This window comes from Notamacropus eugenii, chromosome 4, assembly GCF_028372415.1.
Source record: "Notamacropus eugenii isolate mMacEug1 chromosome 4, mMacEug1.pri_v2, whole genome shotgun sequence".
NCBI lineage: Eukaryota > Metazoa > Chordata > Mammalia > Diprotodontia > Macropodidae > Notamacropus > Notamacropus eugenii.
Window position 1 is genome coordinate 432,616,291 of NC_092875.1, and position 21,226 is coordinate 432,637,516.

The following is a 21,226-nucleotide window of genomic DNA, read 5'->3' on the forward strand; positions in this document are numbered from 1 at the left end:
TTTATTTATTTTATAAAATGTATTTTTTAATTTACTTTTTATCTAGTTAGTTAATTTCCTTTATTTTTGACCTATAGTAGTGATGAGTTTGGAAGTCACACACATCTGACTTTTAGATTTCTTCTAAATTTATGAGCCTACAATGTACCATTGCGATATCTTCCAAATTTGTTTATTTTGGTTTAACAGCAAACATTTATTAAGGTCTGCTATGTTCAGGACACTGTGATAAGGTTCTTGTTATACCAAACCAACATAAACTCAGCCCTCAATAAACTTCCATTTCTCCATTCAAGACCACTGCTCTAGTCCAGACATCATTACCTTTATGTTGACCATTGTGATTGTTTCTAACTGTCCTTTGAAAGCTGTTTTTGTTTGTTTTTCAGTTAAGCCAAGAGGTTTTTGTTTTGTTTTATTTTATTTTTGGTTTTTGCTCCAGACTTGGCATTTTCATTCTTTAGCTCAGGCCAGTAATGAGGCCACTGAATCTCCTTGGCCTTGAGTTCACTTATCTCTAAAATTAGGCATTTAAACTGGACAAATCAAAAAAATTTTTGGATTCAGTTAAGTCAGTCAAGTCACGTATGGGTGATACTTGATTACATAAACCCCCAGTACATTCTTCTTTGGAACATTGCACTGTAATTAACCATATGAAACAGAAGATATTAAATGCAAACTTGATAAAGTCTGTGTTAGCTAAAGAAAGGCTGCCAACTTTTTCAGGAATATATATTGTCTAAAATTAAGTTCTCAGAGACTGTTGTTTTGGAAAGAGCCTTGGCCTTGGAATGAGACGATATGGACCGGAGGGCTAGCTCTGATGCTTATTAGATGTCTGGTTGTAGGCAAGTCTTTTCTGACCCTCAGTTTCCTCATTTGTAATTGTAAAGCCAATGCCATACCCACAGCAACTGCTATTTATGCAGGTGTATTTCCAGGGTAAATTCTCAAAATAGTAACTTCCTCAAAGACAAAAACCAAAATATTTATTCAGCTACCAGAAAACCAGTTCAACAACGGTAACAAGGAAGTTTGTACGTATTTCCAACAGAGGGAGGACCGCCATCCTCCAGCCTTCCCTCTGTCAGGCCTCCCCACAAACAAGCTCCCTTTGGCAAAATGCCCCCTCCCACCCAGGCTAGCTGCTCTGCTCTGCCTGCTGCCTCTCTCTTAGCTCCACCTCACTCTCTCTTCCTACTGAAGCCTTCCTACTCCACCCACTGGGCAAGCTCCTCCTGCCATGGGTTTCCTGTGGCTCAGGCTCTGGGCTGGACCAGAGCTCAAAGCAGGTCACATGGGTCTATTAAGGGGCAGGGAAGATCTTCAAATTCCTTTAACATTATAGTAATATGGGGGTGGTGATATTTGTACTACTACTCTCTTCTGTCAGTCTTAAAGCCATAGATCAAATGCTGCCTGTTAGTTTGTTTAAAATTCAAGTCTCTTTCTAATTTAATGATATGCTTCATAGAGGAAAATAGGAACTAACAGGATGTAACTAATTTAAATGTCCTTCAGAATAGCTTTACCAAGTCAAATAGTCAGTTAAGCTGATTTTCTGTTTGTCAAAGTTTTGAATCAATTCAAAATTTGGAATTTCTTTTTTGAAGCCCTTCTTTGGCTTATAATTCTGTTCAGGTTTTAACTGTCTCCTGGACTCTTTTGCTCATTTGTTTCAATCATGTCCAACTCTTTGTGATCCCATTTGGGGTTTTCTTGGCAAAGATACTAGAGTGGTTTGCCATTTCTTTCTTCAGCTCATTTTACAGATGAGTTGCCCAGGGTCCACAGCTAGTCACTGTCTGAGGTCAGATTTGACCTCAGGAAGATGAATCTTCCTGACTCCAGTCCAGCCATTCCCATCCACTGCACCACCTAGCTTCCCTCCCTTTCCCCCAAAATCTAGGAAACAATTAATTTGCTATGTTCCTTTTTCCCTCCCTTTGGCACTTCTCCATTATTTTTCATCACTGCAGCAAATTCTTAATGCTGAAATGCTTCAGAAGAGCTATGGTAATATCCTTCTGGGTACTCCTTCAACAAATGCAGATCACAACCTCACTCACCTTAGTCAGTTTTCTGGGATCATCATAATTACCACCAATTAGCTTAGTCCTGTCAGCAAACATTTAGGTGCTGTGTTCAACACTGGGAGTACAAATATACACAGAAGGACAAACCGTTCTTGTCCTCAGGAAGATTATGTTTCAATGGGCAAGACACATAAAAGGAAGCTGGAAAGGAAGAGGGGAAGAGGAGGAAAGTACCCACACAGGAGCATGATGGAGGAAGGAAGGCTGGAGAGTCAGGAGTGGAACCTGGAGAGTAACAATGACATGACTGGGATAGATGTTTTCCTTAAAATGGAGGTTTGGGAAGGAACCAGCCAATCAGAGGAAGGGGCCACAAGAGTGGAGTGAGTGGGTGAGGAACTTGTCCATATTTAGTTAGGTTGTCTGCACTACAGCACAGTCTGTTTGGGGGCATGGGAAGTATCTCACAGAGCACTGGTCTAGCATTGAAGTGCCTAAGATCACTGAGTCATCAGAACAACAGTGTTACAGGCTATTGGCTAATACTACTGTAAGCAGGTCATGATTTTCTCATTCATTAACCACAAAAAATGACCTGACTCTTTTTTTAATTTTTTTATTAAGTTATTTGTTTTCAGTTTTCTACAATTACTTCCATAAGTCTTAGATATACTCCCCTTCCTTCCCTCCTCCTTCCCTGGGATGACATGCAATCTTAATCACATTTTCACATTAGTCCTGTTGCACAGAAGAATTAAAATGAATGGGAGAAACTATGAGAAAAAAATCAAACCAAACAAAACATAACACAAGAGAAAATATTCTGCTTCATTCTGTGAAATGACATCATAGTTCTTCCTCTGGATGTGGAAGGCATTTTGCCTCAAGAGACCTTTGGAAATGTTTTAGGTCCTTGCATTGCTGTGAGGGGCTAAGTCTACCAGAAAAATGCCTCGCACACTGTGGTTGTTACTGTGTACGATGATCTCCTGGTTCCTAATGACTCTTTAAAGGGTAAAAATATAGGGTCCTTATCACTTTTATTCCTGACAACTTTTAAAAATAACCTTAGATGGTCAGGTTTTGCTGTTTTTCAAGTCTCAGAATATCAAGTATTCAAGTCCAGGTTGAGTTCAGAAGAAGCTATAAGGGAGGACCATCACTAAAAAGAGATAAGACTCAGAATAATTGTGCCATTCATTTTCTTTATCCGAAATATAAGGTCGTGTTTCATTTATGTTATTGTCTGCTCATTTTTGCAGTTTTGGGGTATGGGCAGACTGGAGTTTGGCCATTTGGTGGTATTTTTTCTCTTCCGATAATTCCATAACTAAGATATCTTCTTTTGTGTTTCTCCCATTAGCTGCCCACATTGGTGTTGGCATAAGCGGACAAGAAGGCATGCAGGCAGTCATGTCTAGTGATTACTCTTTTGCTCAGTTCAGATATCTGCAAAGACTTTTGTTGGTCCACGGTCGATGGTCCTACATCAGGATGTGCAAGTTTCTCAGATATTTCTTCTACAAAAACTTTGCATTCACTTTGGTTCACTTCTGGTATTCCTTCTTCAACGGGTACTCAGCGCAGGTAATAGGAAATGTTTGTTTTTTAATTAGTGTAAATTTTCGCTGACTGCAGGTTACTGCCAAGTGAATTTCTGTAAAACCTGAAGTTGTCAATAACTGTAACTACTTTGACTGTTGAGGTTACAATAGCTCATTTTCACTTTGGTAATTGTCTTTTGTGGGGGTAGGGATGAGTATTACTGTTTACAATTAAAGCATATTGAACTACGTTATTTTGAACTCTTTTACCCTGTTATAATTTTCTAGTAGTTTTAAAATAATAATTAAGGCTTTTTAATGAATTTGTTCCCAGTTTAATAAAGACCCTGTGTACATATGTGTGTATACTTAAAATCTTGAACGTAAAGGGGAAATAATTCAAATTTATTTACATGTAAGTATAGTAATGGAAATATTTGCCTAGAAAAATATGTGTGTAAACCTCTCTAATATCCTTTGTGCTATTATGAAGTCTTACTGTTACCATTGTTGGAGAACTTTCATACTTTTGGTGATTCCTTGTACTCTTCCTGTGTGTTCTGTTGCTCATCATTTTTTTTTTTAATTTTGTAATGTTTAACAATCACTGCCATACAATTGCGATTTTATCCCTCCCCACCTACTCCCCACTACCCCCCTCCCTCCCCACGACTGCATACAATTCTGTATAGATTCTACATATACTTTCCTATTGAGTATATTATCACTATAGTCATGCTATGTAGTCAGACTAAGATAAATGAAAGAAATCGTATAACAAATCAGAACATGATACACAAACACATACACATACACAAACATGATCTGCTACAATATGTGAGTGACTTCCATATTTCTCTCTCTGAGTGTGGCAGGCATTTTGCCTTGAGATCCTCCATTGGGATTTTTTTTTTTTTTTTGGTAAGAAGTTCTTGTGTTATTACAAAAATCTAAGTCTACCAGAAAAAACTCTCACACACTGTGGTTGTTGCTGTGCATAAAGTTCTCCTGGTTCTGCTCCTTTCACTCAGCATCAGGTCATATAAGTCCTTCCAGGCCTCTCTGAAGTCTTCTTGTTCATCATTTCTTATGGCACAATAGTACTCCATTACATTCATATACCATAATTTCTTCAGCCATTCCCCAATTGATGGACATCCCCTTGACTTCCAGTTTTTGGCAACTACATAGAGTGCTGCTATAAATATTTTTGTACATGTGGGACCCTTTCCCATTTTTATGATCTCTTGGGGATATAGTCCTAGTAGCGATATTGCTGGGTCAAAGGGTATGCACATTTTTGTAGCCCTTTGGGCATAGTTCCAAATTGCTCTCCAGAATGGTTGGATGCGCTCGCAGCTCCACCAACAATGAATTAGTGTTCCAACTTTCCCACATCCTCTCCAGCATTTATCATTTTCTTGTTCTGTCATGTTTGCCAATCTTATAGGTGTGATGTGGTACCTCAGAGTTGTTTTGATTTGCATCTCTCTAACCAATAGTGATTTAGAGCATTTTTTCATATGATTATAGATTGTTGCTCATCATTCTTCATGTACAGTCTTCATAAGGAAACAGAATGGCATTACAGAAAGTGTTTAATGTATGAACAGCAGAAAAATGAACATCCCAACTATACTTGATCCAATGCTGTCGTTTATTTCCTTTGTGATAATTTTTATATTCACCAGAATGCTTCAGAAGACTAAGACGTGGTAGACTAAGCATGGTAGAGGCCAAAGAGCTTCCTTTCTCCTACCTTTTGGGAAAACCATCTTGAATTCTTTATCTTAAATTACTTATCTTTGAGTCAGTAAATAAATTCTTATTAAATGCCTACCATCCTAAAACGCCTACTCTCTAAGCACTGGGGATATTGAAATAATAGTCTACCTTTGTATAGCTTACTTTCCATTATAGTGAGAAAATTTCAACATTTGGCTCATCTCTGAACAATCTTTTCATGCTATAAAATCTCTTTTTATGTAATTCATTTTATAAACATTTGTCAAAATGGCAAACAAGTGACTAGTTTAAAAAAATGTGTGTGCCTGTATGTGTATGTTCACAACACTTTTAAACTTTAATATAATTCTTAATATCATTTTTATGTCTCCTAATATATTGATCATGGAAAAAATGAAGAACATTGGTATGTTTAAAATTATTTGGGTATATTGTCAATTTTACATATGATCTAGTTTATGGAATGACCTGTTCCTTACACTTTTTATAGAGACTAATTGAATTTCTCTTTTCTTGAATAACAGATTTGGCTAAAATTTGTGTTGGCAACACATCTCTCCCAGACCAGAGAAACCCTTATTACTATTTCTTCCCATTAGCAAAGTGGAATAACATATGGTTTGGGTCTACTGTGTTTCTGAGAGAGTATGACCTAGTAGGCAGAGTAATAGGCTTGAAGTATCAAGTTCAAATCCTTCCTACTTATAGCACTAGCTTTGTGAACATAAGCCAGTCAGTTACCTCTCTGAGCCTGTTTGCTCACATATCAAACATGGGATAATATTACCCATAATGCCTCAACGTTATGAGAAATGAATGACTTAATTGATGTAAAATGCTTTGCATTTTAAATTCTATCTAAATATCCATTGTTATTTTGACTTTAGACCGCATATGAAGACTGGTTCATCACACTGTACAATGTACTATATTCAAGCCTCCCTGTGCTGCTGGTTGGTTTGCTGGATCAGGTATGATCCCTGATTTGTAGAGTAAGATTGTTACATAGAAGAGCTTGGAGACAATGTAATTTAACACATTACCTGTAACAGATTTTTTCCCCAGTTTACTACTGCTTTTCTTAACCTAGTTGAATTAGGTTTTGATTGTGGAAAAGCTTTTTAATTTTATATAATCAGAATTGTCATCTTTTATGATCATCTCTGTTCATTGTTTGGTTAAGAATTCTCCTACCTATCCTTAATTGTACAAAATGCCTCCTTCTAGTCTCCTCTTTTTTTCTTTAAAATGATGTGACCTTTAATATTTAGGTCACCTCTATTTGGATAGTATAAAATTTTTTGGATGATTTGGATAGTATGAAACAGTGGTGTCAAACTCAAATAGAAACCGACTCCTGCCACTGAATGCTAACTTAGAAACTACAGATTATGTTGTATTGTAGTTAATTTTCTTTAGCATTCTCCAATTACACTTTAATGTGAGTCTGAATCACTGGGGAGTTTTCCTTGTGCATACAGCTGAGAGCTGGGGGGTTGACACCTCCAGTATAAGATACTTATCAGAATTTAATCCCAGAAGCCTTTTCATCTTGATAGAATTTTCCAACACTTATACACTGCTGACATATCCTTCTCAGACCCCAACTGTCATCTCCATTCCATGATGAAACATTGGAATAGGGCATTAATACAAGAATTTGTGTAGGTTATCTTGGAAGAATATATCGGTAAATCTGGAAGGGACTGGAGAGTCCTCAAGCACACACCAGTAATAGACTGTTTATCTGCCATACAGCCACCAGCCAAGCAAATCATGAGAACTCTTGTCACCAAAATGTGTAGGGGTTTTTGTTTGTTTTGGTTTGGATTTTTGTGGTTATGGATATGGATAAAATAGACAAAAACACAAAATGGTCCTGAGTCTAGTGTAGTTTGCCCTATGCTTTTGAGAGGAAAAACAGTGGGGAAAGGACAAGGGAGGGTATTGTAAAGCACAAAAACCCTTAGCTTGTCTACAAATAAAAATGTCATCTTCATTATATTTGACATGTGACCTATGTCCAACAATCACTGAATTGACAGACTGCTGGAGGACCTGAACCATATCTGTATCAACATCCTCACTATAAAATTAAACCAAAAAAACTAAAGAAATAGTAGCTAAAGAAAAGGGCAAATTGTTGACTTTTTTCAGAAGGATAAATAAAGTATACAGAGAGATTGTTTATGTACCTACCTAAAGACAACAAGAAATTTTGTTTGATGGGCATGGCCAGTTATTTCTTCTTAGAAAGGTATTTCTTAACGAGCTTTTTCTCTTTATGAGCCTAAACAAAGAGACTACCATGAAGCTTCCTGACATGCATTGGAGCTCTGTTACAGAGCAAGGCTGATCAAATGAGACAAGACCAAGAAAATAATGAATATTTAGTAAAGTGGTTCAAATTAAGAAAACCAAAAAGCAGTTGAATTCGGAACTGCAATGAACATTCTCAGTGTTGCTGAATGGTGGGATGTGGCATCTCCACACTGTCAGATGCAGTTCCTTTGTCACTGGATTTGGATTAAATATTTTCCTTTGTTACAAGGATGGGGTTGGTTAGAAAGAAATGATAGTGGTGTAAAAAAAAAAAAAGACAATAAAACCTTTGAATACTGTAGCAGGTTGAAGCAGTTTGAAGCATAAATAATAAAAATGTGTTTTAATAAAATGCACAACTCTAGAAAGTAAACCATCTACCATATATATACAGTGCCCACCAGTTGTGTCCCTGCCCTGGGCACTGTAACATTACTTTGGTTTCCTTTGTGCCAATGGCTAATAACTCTTATTTTATTTTTCTCTTAAGGATGTGAGTGACAAGCTGAGTCTTCGCTTCCCCAGTTTATATATAGTAGGACAGAAAGACTTATTGTTTAACTATAAGAAATTCTTCATAAGCTTGTTCCATGGAATCTTAACTTCACTGATCCTCTTCTTTATACCATATGGTGCTTATCTACAAACCATGGGACAAGATGGGGAGGCACCTTCAGACTACCAATCCTTTGCTGTTACGGTTGCATCTGCCCTTACAATAACAGTCAACTTTCAGGTAAGCAGATTTAGTTGAATAATTTCTAAAATAATTTAACTGATTTAGATAATTTCACTTAACTGAATAACACAATATATGTTTATGTATTATATAGACGCACATTTATGTATATTCGTGCATGAACTTCTATCCTCTCTCCAACTTTTTAAACCATGAATATAATTTTCATACCTTTTTCCCCCAGACAGTTGAGGATGGTAAGTCTGATTTGGGGCTGTAGAGCCTTCAAATCAATTTGTATCCAAATTGCTAAATTCTAAACCCATCTATTTCTTTCTTTCTTGAAAGAAAGGAAAAGCCCTGAACCTGGAGTCAGAAGATCCAGGTTCAGGTTTAAATTTGCCCCTTTACTCATTGTGTAAGTTTGTTCATTTGATGTCTCTGAGTCTTAGTTACCTCTCCTGAAAAACGGAGATAATAAAGTTGCCTGGGTGGTTGTGGGGATCAAGTAAGATGGGGTAGATAAAGTGCCTTGCAACCTTCAAACACTTAGCTAAATGCAAGTTGTTGTTTCAATTATTCTGCTAACCATCAAATGAGTGCTGTTTTCTGTTTGGTTTACCAACAGATTGGCTTAGATACTTCCTACTGGACTTTTGTGAATGCTTTTTCCATTTTTGGGAGCATCGCTCTTTATTTTGGCATCATGTTTGACTTTCACAGTGCAGGAATCCATGTTCTCTTCCCATCTGGTTTCCAATTCACAGGTCAGTTCTTTCTACATTCCCAACATAAATTATAAGAAAGTGCCCCCTTTTTTTTTCAACTTCTGATAAGAATAAATTCTATATATTTCTGTATTGGGCAGTGGTCCTAGAGATTGTTTCCTTCTTTAAAAGTCTAGTTCAAAAAAATTTACTTAAGTTCTAAGGTTCTGTAAAAGATTTGCTATAAATCTCATTTTCCCTGTGGAGATTCCAAAACTTTGACAAGTTTTGTTTCTTCAGAATCAAAGTAATCCCAGTGTCCTGTCAATTGCCTGAAACTGCTCACTACATTTATTAAGTAATTACAGACACTGTAAAAGTTAAAGTTAAAAAGACCATTCCATGATTCCTTTCAACTTACAATCATAATACAAAAAAGCAATAACCAGGCAAAATTAGCCATAAGGGATGCTAATTATTGCACTGAAATTGGCTGTTTGGCTCAGATTACTAAGTTTATTTTTGAATTAATATTGTCATTTGCCCAGACCTAATAAATGTTAATTGGAGTTTCAAAATGATATCTGACCAAAATTATAAATCAATCAGTCCTCTAGAAAAAAACACCCGGCTGGAAGAATTTAATTTTCCCATATGTTAGTACAACACAGGATTATTATTATTCTGAGCATTTTTCAATTATATAATCAATTCAATTTTATCCATAATAAGAGGAAACCAGTATTGTGTGTTATCTAAAATGTTTTATAATGCATGTTATTTTTCCCCTTGAAAAGGTCATGGAGGGTAGGGGGAAGCATATTTCACCTCTTACTTTTCTAATTTTACTCTGCTTGGACTGATATTCAGTTATTTGTGTTCCATGGAAATGTGTTGAGAGTTATGGGAATTTGAGGGGGAGGGGAAATAGTATCCTGGTTTCCACAAATCAGCTATGCACATTCCACAGTCATGAATTATCCAAGAATTGATTCTGTTTTTTAGATAATAAGGAGGATGTCATTGCCACCTGACAAAAATTTATATCTTTCTCCTGTCATTCTTCACAGGAACCGCTCCAAATGCCCTGAGGCAGCCATATCTTTGGTTGACCATCATTTTAACAGTTGCAGTGTGCTTGCTTCCCATTATCGCCTTACGTTTCTTATGTATGACGATCTGGCCATCAGAAAGCGATAAGGTAGGTAGAAGTATAATCCTCCTTTAATTCAACAAGAATTTATTAGGCATCTATTACATGCAATAAGGGCATGTAAGTGGCATAGTGAATATAGTGATGACTTGCAGTCAGAAAGGCTCATCTTCCTGAGTTCAAATCTGGCCTTAGACACTTACTGGCAGTGTGACCCTGGGCAAGTCACCTATTTGCCTCAGTTTTCCCATCTGTAAAATGAACTGGAGAAGGAAATGGCAAACTACTCCAGTATCTTTGCCGAGAATACCCCAAATGGGGTCACAAAGAATTGAACACAACGGAAAAACAACTGAACAATATCACTATATACAGTGCTCTGTACTAGGTATTGGGGATACAGAGAGGAAATAAGAGAGCAAATGCCCTCAGGGAGCTTATAGTTTAATAAAAGAGATAAGATAGGTATATAAATAAGTAATATGTCAGGTATAATGTGATTAGTGTATGGAGAGGGATCACTATGTGCATCAGGGCAGATCAGAGAAGGTGTCATAGAAAAGGTGGCCCCTAAGTTTGAAGGATTTCAGTTGGCAGGAGCGTTGGGAGACTCTTTCTGACATGTGCACATGCTAAGAGAGTAGATAGGATAAAGCAAGAATCTATGGAAATAAAGGAGCCTAGTTTGATAGAACAGGTGAAGGTAAATAGTGTGAGGTAAAGGTGGAAAGACAGGTTGGAGCCAGACTGCAGAGGGCTTTGACTACCAAGCTGAGACATTTGTATTTTATTTGGTAGTTTATTTGGAGCCACTCAAAATGTTTGAGCAGAGTGTTGAGGGGAACAAATTCAAACATTAGAAAAATTCTCTCTAATAACAGTGTGAAGAGTTCGTTTGAAGGATAACTAGGCGACAGACCAGTTACAAGTCTGTTGCAATATTAAGACAAGGTAGAATGAGCCTGGTGGTGCATGTATGTGAGAATAGAAAATACATAAATTCAGTGGAATTCAGGAACTAATTAGCTATGGGGAAGGAAGAGGGAGAGGAAGGAATGTGGCAGTGTAACAGCAAGGCTGAAATGGGTCTATAAAACAGAAATTCGATGGAATTTAGGACCTGATTATATATGGGTGGAGGTGGTAGACAGCGATGAGAAAAAAAATGAGTCAAACATGGCAGATTTCTTTGAGTGAATGGCTGGGAAGAAGGTTGTCCCACCAATAGAAACAAATTAAGTTTGGAAGAGGAATGGGCTTGGGGAGGAAATCTCCTTTTCCAAGTGATTCCCCCCATCTGCCTACATGTCGCCCTAATTTAAAAAAAAAAAAAAAGCTTTCCCTTCCTGTCTTTCTCTTCCCTGTCACTCCCAAACTTCTGGGGAAAATCATCTACATAGTGTACCTCTAATGTCCTCACCATCCACTCGTACCTCAGCCCTTTGCAATCTGGTTGCTATCCCCATTATTCTAAACTGCTCTCTGGAAAGTCAGCATTGACCTCCTAAGCACCAAATCCAGTTGTGTTTCTTTGATCCTCATCCTCCTTGACTTCTTGGCAGCATATTTAACACTGTTATATGTCACTTGAGTCTACTGAATATGCTGCTTCCTCAGTGAACGTCTTGTTTCACCTCCTACATTTGTGACCACTCTTTTTAGTTTTCTTTCCTTACTCTTTTTCTTCTATCTCCTTAAAGTGTGTTTTCCCAAAGATTCAGTCCTTGTTTGTCTACACTGTCTTCTTTGCTACTGTTGTTCATTTACTTCATTGACTAGTGTAGTTTCAATCTACCCACCCAATGCAGATGACTCCTAAGGCTATAAGCTTAAACCTTCTCCTTGTTCTTACTTCACTATTTCTGTCAAACATACCACAATTCCCTGAGTCTCCCACATTTTAAACTGGTGTTATTTTGACTCTTTTCTCTTTTTCACTTCTCCAGACTCTAATTCTCATGCACCTCCATAGTAGCTCTCATATTCCACCTCTCCTTTCTGTTCCCAGTGCTTCTCCCTTGACACATGCCTTCATTATCATCCTCCTGAACTGTTGGAGCTGGTCTCCTATCAGACCATTCCCCCTCTACTCTTGCCTCGCTCCCCTCCAGTCCATGCCAGAATAATCTTCTTTATAATTAGGTCATTCTTCTGGGGGATAATGTTGGGCCATAGATAGAACATTAGAGAATCAGAGGACCTGGGGTCAAATCCTGGCTATACCATTTACTTCCTGTGTGACCTTGGCCAGTTTGTTTAACCTCTAAGGGGGCTTCCCTTTCATTATCTGTAAAGCGAGGGGATTGGACTAGATGACCTATGAGGTTTCTTCCAGATATAAATCTATAATATCATGGTACGCTAAAAAAAAAAAATTCAACACCTTATTGACTCCTGAATAAAGATCAAACTACTTTTGCTTGGAATTCAAAATCCTTTGCAATTTGTCAGATTCTTATCTTTCCTATCTTGTATTGTTCTGTTCCGTATAATTTATATCGTAGCCACAACGGTCTGCTTTCTGCCCCTGTGCACATCCTCTCTTTTCCAATTCTTTTCCTTGGTTCATATATTATTCCCTGTTCTTGAATGGATTCCATTCCTGTCTTTATCTGTAGAATTCCTATCAGTCCTTTCAAGTCCAGGTCAGCATTACTCTTCTATGAAGACTTTCTTGATCTCTGTCTCTCCACTGTTAAAGAATTTATTTCTACATTTGCCAGACTTACCAAGGATTTTTTTTTAACTCAGTGGACAAATTTGATCATGAACATCCAAACAGGATTCACAGACATTCACTTTCCTGAAGTGGAAAATGGCCAGCCAATTTATATTGTTACTGAGGAGAAAAGGAATAATTTGGAGGTAGTTCAGAACTGAAAGATGAACATTTTGCTCTTAGCTGAAGACTGATACTTATTACTGTTTTCTTATCATTTGCTATTCTGCCAATTGATGCAGGAAAGCCATTTGTGATTCACTTTTTGGGTTGGATATTCTGGCATTTTCCAGTGTACAAACATGAAATAACACATCTGAAACAAATACTACTTATCACACACACACAAAAGATGAGTTTAGAGAGAATAGTGTAATGGTAGGAGAAGGAAGTAGAAAGTTAGGAAATTGATGAAGATATGTTCAGAGGGCCGCAGTGATTGGCTCATACTAGGAACAAGTACTGCAAGTCAATCAGGTGCTGTCTATTGTTCTGCCTAGAGATAGCATTCTTTCTCATAATAACACATTTCCCCATAGTTTCTTCATGTTGACATTACCTAGTCTACCCACAGGTCTTTGAAGTGATGTCAGTTTGTCTAGAAGTACAGCTAAGACATTCCTAAAATCTTGTTTCCACTCTGTAATCTTTTGTCCCTTTGACCTCACATAATATTTTTTTTGTTCTACACCTTTTTAAATGTACTCATCATGCAATATTTCATTTTTTAGTCATCTGGGTTTATTATCTTTCTGCTAGACTCTGTAAGGTCCAAGAGGGCATTAACCATGACTAACTGAGACCTTGTACCTCTCTTAGAGCACAACAGCAAGACTGAGTGCACATTAGGCACTTACTTGAAGAATGAATACTTGAGTTCAGTTTTCAAATACGTTACTTTTGCAGGGATGACAATATATTCCTATCCAGCAGATACTTGGAAATATAGGACTGAAATACAAGGAAATGTCCAGTTCTAAGAACTGCCAAAGAACAGGGGAAACTGGATCATATTTGAACACAAGGTTGAAGTGTATTACACACACACGCACGCACACACACACACACACGTGTATGTGTGGAGAGAGAGAGAGAAGTACTAGAACAATCGATAATCAAAGGTACAAATAGAGGGATTTTTGATGTTGACAATAAGGAAAACCACTTTGTCCTCTAAGAACAGAGGAAAGGCAAATGTAAATAAATAGAGGTTATCAAAAAGGCAAAAAGGAGAAGAGGAGTCAAGGTACTCACAAATGATTATTTCCGTTTTCTCGGTAAACTAGAAGATAAGGCCCTCTGTCCAGAGAGTGGGATGGAGGTACACTTGGGTGTTCAAGATGCATGGAAAAGGTTTGGAATAACTGTTGAATGGGATGCCATAGTGTCAGTAAAGAATGAATAAAAATATTACTATGGGTGTTTTTAGTTCACATGAAATTAGACAGCATAAGTGTATAGCAGACCAGTCAGCATGGTTTTACACATTCTATCAGCAGCAACTAGGCAACTTAGGAATGCCACATGTAATAGGAGTTGTCCAAGGCTGGAAATGAACAAGTCTAGAAGAGAACAGATTCATTTTCAAGGGTGTAAATGAAGAGAAAAATGACAAGCGCCAACCATTAGGTCAAGACTGTAGGAAGGAAAGGGACATAATCTATGTATATGTTAAAGTGATTTTCAAAATGGCCTATTTCTCTTGCCTGGAATTGTATTAGATTTGAACTGAGGAGGCCAACTAGTGGAGCAGTGGATAGAGCACTGGCCCTTGAGTCAGTAGGACCTGAGTTCAAATGTGACCCCAGACACCGTGTGACCCTGGGCCAATCACTTTACTCCATGCCTCCAAAAACAAATATTTGTACTGAGAAGAGTGTTCTGTTGTTTTTGTCTTCATCTTACCTTGCAAATAAATTTAAGCCAAGATTTGTTAACCTGCTTTTAAAAAATTTGCTATAGCAAGTGCAAAATATCTATTACCTTTTATACATTTCCTGACATTTTATGATTTCTATGTTTTAACATCTGTGCCTCTGTTTTAATTCTTACCTACAGTCTGATTTCTTTTATGCTTTATTGATTCCACGGTCTGGTCATTTATTAGGCATTTTATTAAGTATCTTCTGTGTGCAAGGCACTATGCTAAGAGCTGGGGATTCAATGAAAGAAAAAAAAAACAGTCCCTGCTTATAAGTATCTCACAGTCTAGTGAGGGAGACATCATGCGAATAATTATATAAAAACAAGAACTATTCAGGATAAATTGAAGAACAGTCACAGAGTCCAGAAAGCACTAAGGTGAAGGAGAACTAAGAAAGATTTCTTGTGTAAGGTGTGACTTTAGCTGGTCCTAGGAGAGTATTCAAATATCTATCTGCCTTAACCTCCTACATTCATTTCCTCATTGCAGATTCAGAAAAGTCGTAAAAAGTATAAAGCAGAAGAGCAGTGGAAACGAAGGCAAAATGTGTTTCGACGGGGAGTATCATCTCGGCGCTCTGCTTATGCTTTCTCCCATCAGCGGGGATATGCTGACCTCATCTCCTCAGGACGTAGCATACGCAAAAAGCGATCTCCGTTGGATGGAGTAATAGCAGAGGGAACTGCAGAATATAGACGAACTGTAGAGAGCTGATGTGAATTTTTCCATGGAAATAGCTTTACTGAAATAATTGCACAAACAAAAAAAAACCACATATATAATAATATTTTTATGACTGACTCTCAGGACTTTTTTAAAAATTGAATTTGACACAAGGATATTGAAGATGAGCAACTGTTATACAAGAAAAACTACTTGGTTGGGACTATTAAAAATTAAACAAGCCAAGTATGGGTATTTTTAAAAATTCCATTAGTCAGACATTTATGGTCATGAAATTATCCATGATATTTGTTCCTCAAAGGATTTATTTTTTAAAACCTTAAGTTCATAGCGATGTGACACTTGAAAAAGCAAATATATATATATATATATATATATATATATAAAATTATATATAGTTAATACTGATGATATGTAACAAAATTAAAGTTAATGTCTCCTGTCAGTAATATTCAACGTGAATAATCAAGATGTTCATTAAGCTCTCTAGGCCACTATATAAATATGAATTTTCACTCAGGAGGATACCAGCAAAAGAATATAATTAAAAATTCCTTCTCTGAGAGCCGAGGGTTCTGAAGGCCTCTGCAGAGTCATAAATGGGCTGCATGGTTTAATGCTCTCCTTCCTTTTAGGATATTTGGTTATTAGTGCAATCCAAAAAAAAGTCCATTGAATTTGGCATATGTCTCCTTTGCTTCTTTTTAGTGAAAGCCTAATATAGTACATTATAATAACTTTTAATCTTCTCAAAGCATGTCATTTAGGAAACCTCCTAAAGTCCTACTTTAAAAACTGTTTTTTTCTAAAAACAAATCTACGTTTTTGTTTGTGATACAACTATGTACATGTGGAAAATAGTGATAAATCACCAAGTAGTTTGCAGAGCTTTCTGTTGAGAAGCAAACTTTTGTGCCTGCCTGTATATAATTATAAAGTATTTTTTATAAGGGAAATGAGTAACAGAGACCTCATTCTTTTTACTTGGATGTTTCTAGAGCTGCCTTGAAAAAAAGAAAAGGATATTATTAACCACATTTTGAAGGATGTTAGTATGTGTTCATTTCAAACTATCATTTTAGTTTAATTATGGGAAGCATCCTTTAAAGAGGTAAAAACTCTTTTTGTCCAAAGGCTTTCCTCATTCTGTCTGGAACATGCACTAGTTTCTTTTGCTAGTGACGATATAAACATGTTTCACTAATACTGCCCTCTACCAGCACGCTGCTATTTGTTGTTAAAAAATATTTGCCTGTCACGTTAATTCCTTTTAAGGAGCTTAAAAATGTATATAGTTTTTCCAGGTGCGACAAAAGAATGTATAGTTCATTTTGTGGAAATAAATTAAAGAAAGTTTACAATTTTTCCTTTATCATGTGAATAAAAAGGAATGTAAAATTCATTTTTTTAAACAAAGATAAACTGAGTGTATAATTCTGTCAATTTCATATTTTTCTTCTGTTTTGTGGTAATTGAATGTGGGGAAGACTGACAATGCAAATGTGTCAAAGACATACTGTTGGGTGCAATATTAACAATCTTAATATGCAAATTGCTTTGGAAAATGATTTCCTTTTATCTGTAAATCTGAGATTTTATGTGTAAATATTTTGTTTAAAGAGTAATAAATGCTTTAGTAATATATCTTGGAAAATAATCATCTTTTCACAGATATAGGAAGCTTTCACGGATTACAAATATAGAAGAAGGAATCTGATGCTTGGATGGGTTCTGTGAAGTATAGTTCAGAATGATGAGGCTGGAAATTGGAGGTGGAGTTTAGAGTTTTAAAGCACAAATGAATATACCATGAGACAGTGGAGTGGAAGGAGCAATTGCCTTGGAGTCCAAGAACTGGATATGAGCTCCTTGGATTGCCCTTCTACCCTCGTGATTTTGTGTAAACTGTTAATTCTACCTGGGGTCCCCTCTTCTCTGAGCTAGGGGTGATAACACCTGTGGCTGACTACCTTCAGGTAAACACACGGCACAGAAGCAAGTTGGCTTGATTTCAAAATACGTATTCTTAATGGGGTTCCGTAACTAGTCAATTGAATGATGTATTTGCCAAGAAACAGACAAGTTTATGGCCTGAAATGACACACACCAAAAAATATATTGTAAAACTGATCTAGTACCATGAGTTCATTAGTAGAAATAAGAAAGGAGTAGACCACTCTCCGCCACATGAAACAATATAATTAAACACACATCTAACATGCACCTACTATGTGCAGGTGCCAGGCCTAGAGGCCTGAGGGCTACCCGAGTCTTACCTTACCTATCGTAGGTCTTCGGTTGGCCAAACCGGATAAACGTATGAGAGAAGAGACTTTCTGGAGTCAAACAAGGGTTAGGCTTTATTCAGGGTCCTGGTTACATGTGCAGGGGGAACTCTTCCTTAGGAGGGAGAGAGAAATCTCCCAAGGAGGCAAAGATCTTTCAGTGAGAGAGTGAAAGCAGAAGTGGAAGTGGGGAAAGAGGGGAGAGGGAAGAGCGAAGAGAGGAAAAGGGAAGAGGCGCCTTCTGTCCTGTAAGGGCCCCTCCCGCGCTAAGAGCGCCTTCAGGCTTTCCTGACCCTAATTAAGCTCTCCGGCTGTGTAGTTTGCACCTGAATACCGTGCCTGTTAGATAACAATAGGTGTGCCCAGATCCGGGTCAGTCTCGAGGGCGGGGATGCTCCTCCCATCACGTTTCTCACGGGAAGAGGCGGAAATACACGAGATAGCTCGGTCTCACTCCTCGATTCCCTGCTGTTTTCTGGGGGGCCTCATGAGAACTCTAAGATTTAGAAGTTCCCACCTTTACCCGCCCGAGACTGTCCACATGGAATTGAGCTTCCACCCCCAACATGCAGGCTCTAAGGATACAAAGTTACCTTTTAAAAGCCTAGATCATGCCTTTTATATTGTAGTAGCCAGTAAGTCACTGAATTAATGCTATGTAGTGTGTGTAAATAGTTGATTAATTTCTTCATCTTATTTTATGACTTTTCACTTAACAGCAGATGTGTATCTAAATGAGGTGACCACACTAGGAAAGGAAAGAAACTTCAAACATCAAACTGTGTATCCTAGTAAGATTTATTGAAGGACAATTCCTATAGCCTGGAGGACTGGAGAAGGGGACGTGGAGATGATTCAAGTCTTCAAGTCTCTATCTCAAGGTGAACTTGCCCTAGTCACTTGGGAAAACACCTGCAATGTCAGATCAACTTGTTGGGGGGCAACAAGCTAGATGACTCCTCAGTTTATCCTTTTTATATTGGAAAGACCCTATCTGTGACACGTCAATGTTGCTTCACCAGATTTCCTCACTTCCCAAGCATTCTAGAAGATGTTCTTGGAAAGGAAAGGACCACTTCCAAATCTATGGTTTGGGATCTTTGAGCACTGTAATTGGCTGAGGGGGCAAAGGAAAGAGAAAAGAGGAGGAAGAATCCAACTCATCTTATGGCAGCATAGAATGGTGGAAAAAACACTGGATCTGGGGTCAATGGACATGAGTTGAAATCCAAGTTCTACTATAGTAGCCTGTGTGACCTCAGGCATTTCCTCATCTATAAACTAAGATTGTAGGTCCTTCCAGCTCTAAAGCTCTGGTCCTATAATGAAGGCTGGGGGGAGCCAGGGGAAGGGAGGGATTTGTTTTTCTATCCTCAGTCTTAGCACAATGCCTGGCACATAGTAGGCAATAAATACTTGTCAGCTGATTAAGGAAGACTCAATGGAGCAGGTAACAACTGAGAGGGAAGAAAGGTTTTCAACCAAGAGAAATTGTGGAGGATGTAGAGATAGGGGAACCTTAGGTGTGGGATACTGAATATAACGTTAGACTTTTTTATATTTTGTTTAGTTTTGTGGACCGTTTTATTGTTCATACTTACCTATAAGGAATGGCTCTTTTATAAGAAGGTAGGAGAAGAATACAATGAGAACCCTAGGTGATCTGTGTTTTAAGATCAACAAAAATTGATGTAAAAAAGAAATCTTTTTTATTTGGGGAAGAGTCTTTTCCAGGTATGGGCAGTTTTCACTGAGGCAGAAAAAGGCAAGATGAACTTGAAAAAATCCAGTTTGTATAGAGCAGTTAATAAAGTAAAGTGATGAAGGTGCTCAGATTCAATCCAGCTCTGATTCTGTCTAGCTGAGATGCAATTTTTTTAACCTCTCTTAACTCAAAAGGCCCCATAGGAGGAGTATGTTCTGAAACTACATAGAAATGAATAATATTACAAAATTCTCTCTAATCAGCTCAAGTCCCCACCTTGGTCGACAAAATCAGGGAAATTTGTTCTCATGTCATTTATTTTTCCCCTTTCAGTCTCAAATACTGTATGGCTTAAATAATCATCACTGTTACTGGCCATGAAGTTTGTTACAGCATCAAATGAGAAAGCAATAATCATTTAAACATTTTGGCTGTGATCCTGATTACAGCCAGTCACATTTCCATATTCTGGGAAATCAGGGGAAAGCATTGGTCTGAATTCTCTCACCAGTTATCCCATCTGCAGGTTTAGCCTAGCACCCCCTCCAGTTCACTTTGGCCACATATTTCTTTTTTTCTTTTGCTCTCATCTACACACTTGCCTACCCGTATCATATTTGCTCATGTCGTTTCATTTCTAAAACTTGGAAGGATCACCCTTAGTGTACAATGACCGCCAATTGCCTAGCACCAACTTTGCTGTTGTTGGGGCATTTCAGTTCTGTCTGACTCTTTATGACCCAATTTGGGGTTTTCTTGGCAAAGATAGTAAAGTGGTTTGTCATTTCTTCCTCCAGCTCATTTTACAGATGAAGAAACTGAGGCAAACAGGGTTAAGTGACTTGCCCAGGATCACACATTTAGTAAGCGTCAGAGGTTAGATTTGAACCCAGGTCTTCCTGACTCCAGGCCTGGTGCTACTCTATCCACTGTGCTAGCTAGCTGTCCAATACCAGCATTGCTCTTCCCCCCAAAATGTGAGTGAACTGTTTTTCTCCAGAGTGAGAATTAACTCAGTTTTAGTTTTACCAAGAATGACATTTAACTGTGTTTTTTCCTCAGGGTGACAGTTAAAGTTATATTAAAGTCAAACTTCCACCAAAGGTTTTTACTTCTCTCTAGATGCTTCCCAATTCTCTGTAAGCTTATTAATAAATATACAACATCAGCGTTCAAAATTTCTGTGAGAGTGGCTACTTAAGCTAGGTGGCACCACATTTGGGTGTTCTCAGAGGATCAGTACCTCCGGTCAGAGAGCTTTCCAAGCCCTTTCGGGGCTGCTCATCCACTTTGGGTGTCTACCTGTCACCTCTCACCTGTGGCTTCAAGAAGCTGTAGCAAGCACAGAGACAACACTCTGGTAAAACTGTTTTGGCAGATGGGCCTGTTGAGGTTAGGGAACCATAATTTGAGGTTTCAGGTGCTTGGGACCTCAAAATACCAACACCCTGGATGCTGCCCAAATGAATTAACTCAAGGCCTTCTTTTAGCCCAAAAGAAAAGCAAAGTTTATTAAAAATTCATACTCCTCCTATGGGGCCTTTTGAGTTAAGAGAGGTTAAAAAAAAATTAACAAAATAATGAATAAATAGCAGATAGGTATGTGGGGTTGGGGAGGATTGAAATGCTTGTCCCCTGGAGCACCTGAAAAGTATTGCTCACACCCAGTCTCACAAACCCATACCCCCAGGGGCTGATCCAAGATTAATAAGATAAGAC

At 37.8% G+C, this 21,226-nt stretch overlaps 1 protein-coding gene across 4 annotated transcripts in view; it reads left to right on the top strand.

The window, feature by feature from the left end:
* ATP8B1 (ATPase phospholipid transporting 8B1) overlaps positions 1 to 17,161 on the top strand; it is a 150,920-nt gene extending 133,759 nt beyond the window's left edge. For all 4 annotated transcript variants that reach the window (XM_072605961.1, XM_072605959.1, XM_072605960.1 and 1 more), the window contains exons 23-28: positions 3,403 to 3,626; positions 6,217 to 6,300; positions 8,142 to 8,387; positions 8,959 to 9,097; positions 10,108 to 10,238; positions 15,323 to 17,161. In XM_072605961.1, coding sequence (XP_072462062.1) covers positions 3,403 to 3,626; positions 6,217 to 6,300; positions 8,142 to 8,387; positions 8,959 to 9,097; positions 10,108 to 10,238; positions 15,323 to 15,547 — 1,049 coding nt within the window. In that variant the 3' untranslated portion in view covers positions 15,548 to 17,161. The remainder of the gene's footprint in view (positions 1 to 3,402; positions 3,627 to 6,216; positions 6,301 to 8,141; positions 8,388 to 8,958; positions 9,098 to 10,107; positions 10,239 to 15,322) is intronic.
* Positions 17,162 to 21,226: the final 4,065 nt, after the last annotated feature.